Source organism: Charadrius vociferus, unplaced genomic scaffold (genome assembly GCF_000708025.1).
Source record: "Charadrius vociferus isolate BGI_N301 unplaced genomic scaffold, ASM70802v2 scaffold407, whole genome shotgun sequence".
Classification (NCBI taxonomy): Eukaryota; Metazoa; Chordata; class Aves; order Charadriiformes; family Charadriidae; genus Charadrius; species Charadrius vociferus.
The window spans coordinates 1,812,732-1,814,553 of NW_009649852.1; the positions used below are offsets into that span (position 1 = coordinate 1,812,732).

At 57.1% G+C, this 1,822-nt stretch overlaps 1 protein-coding gene across 1 annotated transcript in view; it reads right to left on the reverse strand.

The window, feature by feature from the left end:
* ARRB1 (arrestin, beta 1) overlaps window positions 1-281 on the reverse strand; it is a 13,589-nt gene extending 13,308 nt beyond the window's left edge. Inside the window, exon 1 of the mRNA XM_009891023.1 lies at window positions 1-281. This exon is cut by the window's left edge and continues 20 nt beyond it. Within this exon, the coding sequence (XP_009889325.1) occupies window positions 1-281 (281 nt within the window).
* Between the last annotated feature and the right edge of the window lie 1,541 nt (window positions 282-1,822).

Sequence of the window (1,822 nt, forward strand, 5' to 3'; positions counted from 1 at the left end):
CCCAGCTTCTTGATCAGCCGCTCCTGCAGCCGCGTCAGGGGCTTCTTCTCCTCGGGGACCGGGGGGAAGGCCTGGGCGTTGGCCACGAAGAGGTCCTTGCGGAAGGTCAGCCCCAGCACGTCCAGGTCCTCACGGCCATAGCGGAAAGCGCAGGTCAACGTCACGAAGACTGGGGAGGGTGACAAAAGGGTGGAGGTTGGTGGTAGGGTGGCATGGTGGTGTGGTGGCATCATGGCGTGGTGGTAGCATGGCATGGTGGTATCACGGCACGGTGGCACCATGTTGCGGTGGCATCACGGCATGGTGTTATCATGGCGTGGTGGCATCATGGTGTGGTGCCATTATGGCGTGGTGGCATCATGGCGTGGTGGCATCACAGCATGGTGTTATCATGGTGTGGTGGCATCATGGCATGGTGGCATCATGGCATGGTGGCATCATGGTGTGATGCCATTATGGCGTGGTGGCATCACAGCATGGTGTTATCATGGTGTGGTGGCATCGTGGCATGGTGGCATCATGGTGTGATGCCATTATGGTGTGGTGGCATTATGATGTGGGGTATCATGGCATGGTGGGACCATGTCATGGTGGCATCACAGCATGGTGTTATCCTGGCGTGGTGGCATCATGCTGTGGTGCCATTATGGCATGGTAGCATAATAGCATGGTGTTATGATGGCGTGGTGGCATCACAGCGTGGTGTTATGGCATGGTGGCATCATGGTGTGATGCCATTATGGTGTGGTGGCATCATGACGTGGTGGTATCATGGCGTGGTGGGACCCTGTTGTGGTGGCGTCACAGCATGGTATTATCCTGGCGTGGTGGCATCATGGTGTGATGCTATTATGGTGTGGTGGCATCATGGCATGGTGTTATCATGGCGTGGTGGCACCATGGTGTGATGCCATTATGGCATGGTGGCATCACAGCATGGTGTTATCATGGCGTGGTGGTATCATGGCATAGTGTTGCCATGATGTGGTGCCATCATGGCGTGGTGGCATCACAGCGTAGTGTTATGGCATGATGTTATGGTGTGGTGGCATCACGGTGTGATGTTATCATGGCATGGTGGCATCATGTTGCGATGCCATTATGTCGTGGTGATATCGCAACGTGGTGTTATGGTGTGGGCGTGGTGGCATCACGGCATGGTGGCATCACGGTACGGTGGTATCATGGCATGGTGTTGTCATGGTGTGGTGCTGTCATGGCGTGGTGGCACCATGGTGTGATGCCATTATGGCACGGTGGCATCACAGCATGGTGTTATCATGGCGTGGTGTTATGGCGTGGTGGCATCATGGTGTGATGTTATCATGGGACGGTGGCATCATGATGTGATGCCATTATGGCACGGTGGCATCACGGCATGGTGTTATGGCATGGTGTTGTCATGGTGTGGTGCCATCATGGCGTGGTGGCATCACAGCGTAGTGTTATGGCATGATGTTATGGTGTGGTGGCATCACGGTGTGATGTTATCATGGCATGGTGGCATCATGTTGCGATGCCATTATGTCGTGGTGATATCGCAACGTGGTGTTATGGTGTGGTGGCATCACGGCGTGGTGGCATTATGGCCCATCACCGTCCCAGCAGCACCCGGAAGCGGTGGTGGCTCCCAGGAGGTGCCGTGGCGAGGAGATGGGACCGCAGCCCGGGGACCAGCCAGATGCGCCTTGGGGTACCCGTTGCAGGACCCCCACCCTGGGGGCCGGAAAACGTCACCCGAGGGCCCGGAGGTGCCATCGCTGGGGGAGGACGGCGCGGGGACAACGGTTGTCCCCAGTTGGGTGCCACCCGTGGGGGGGTC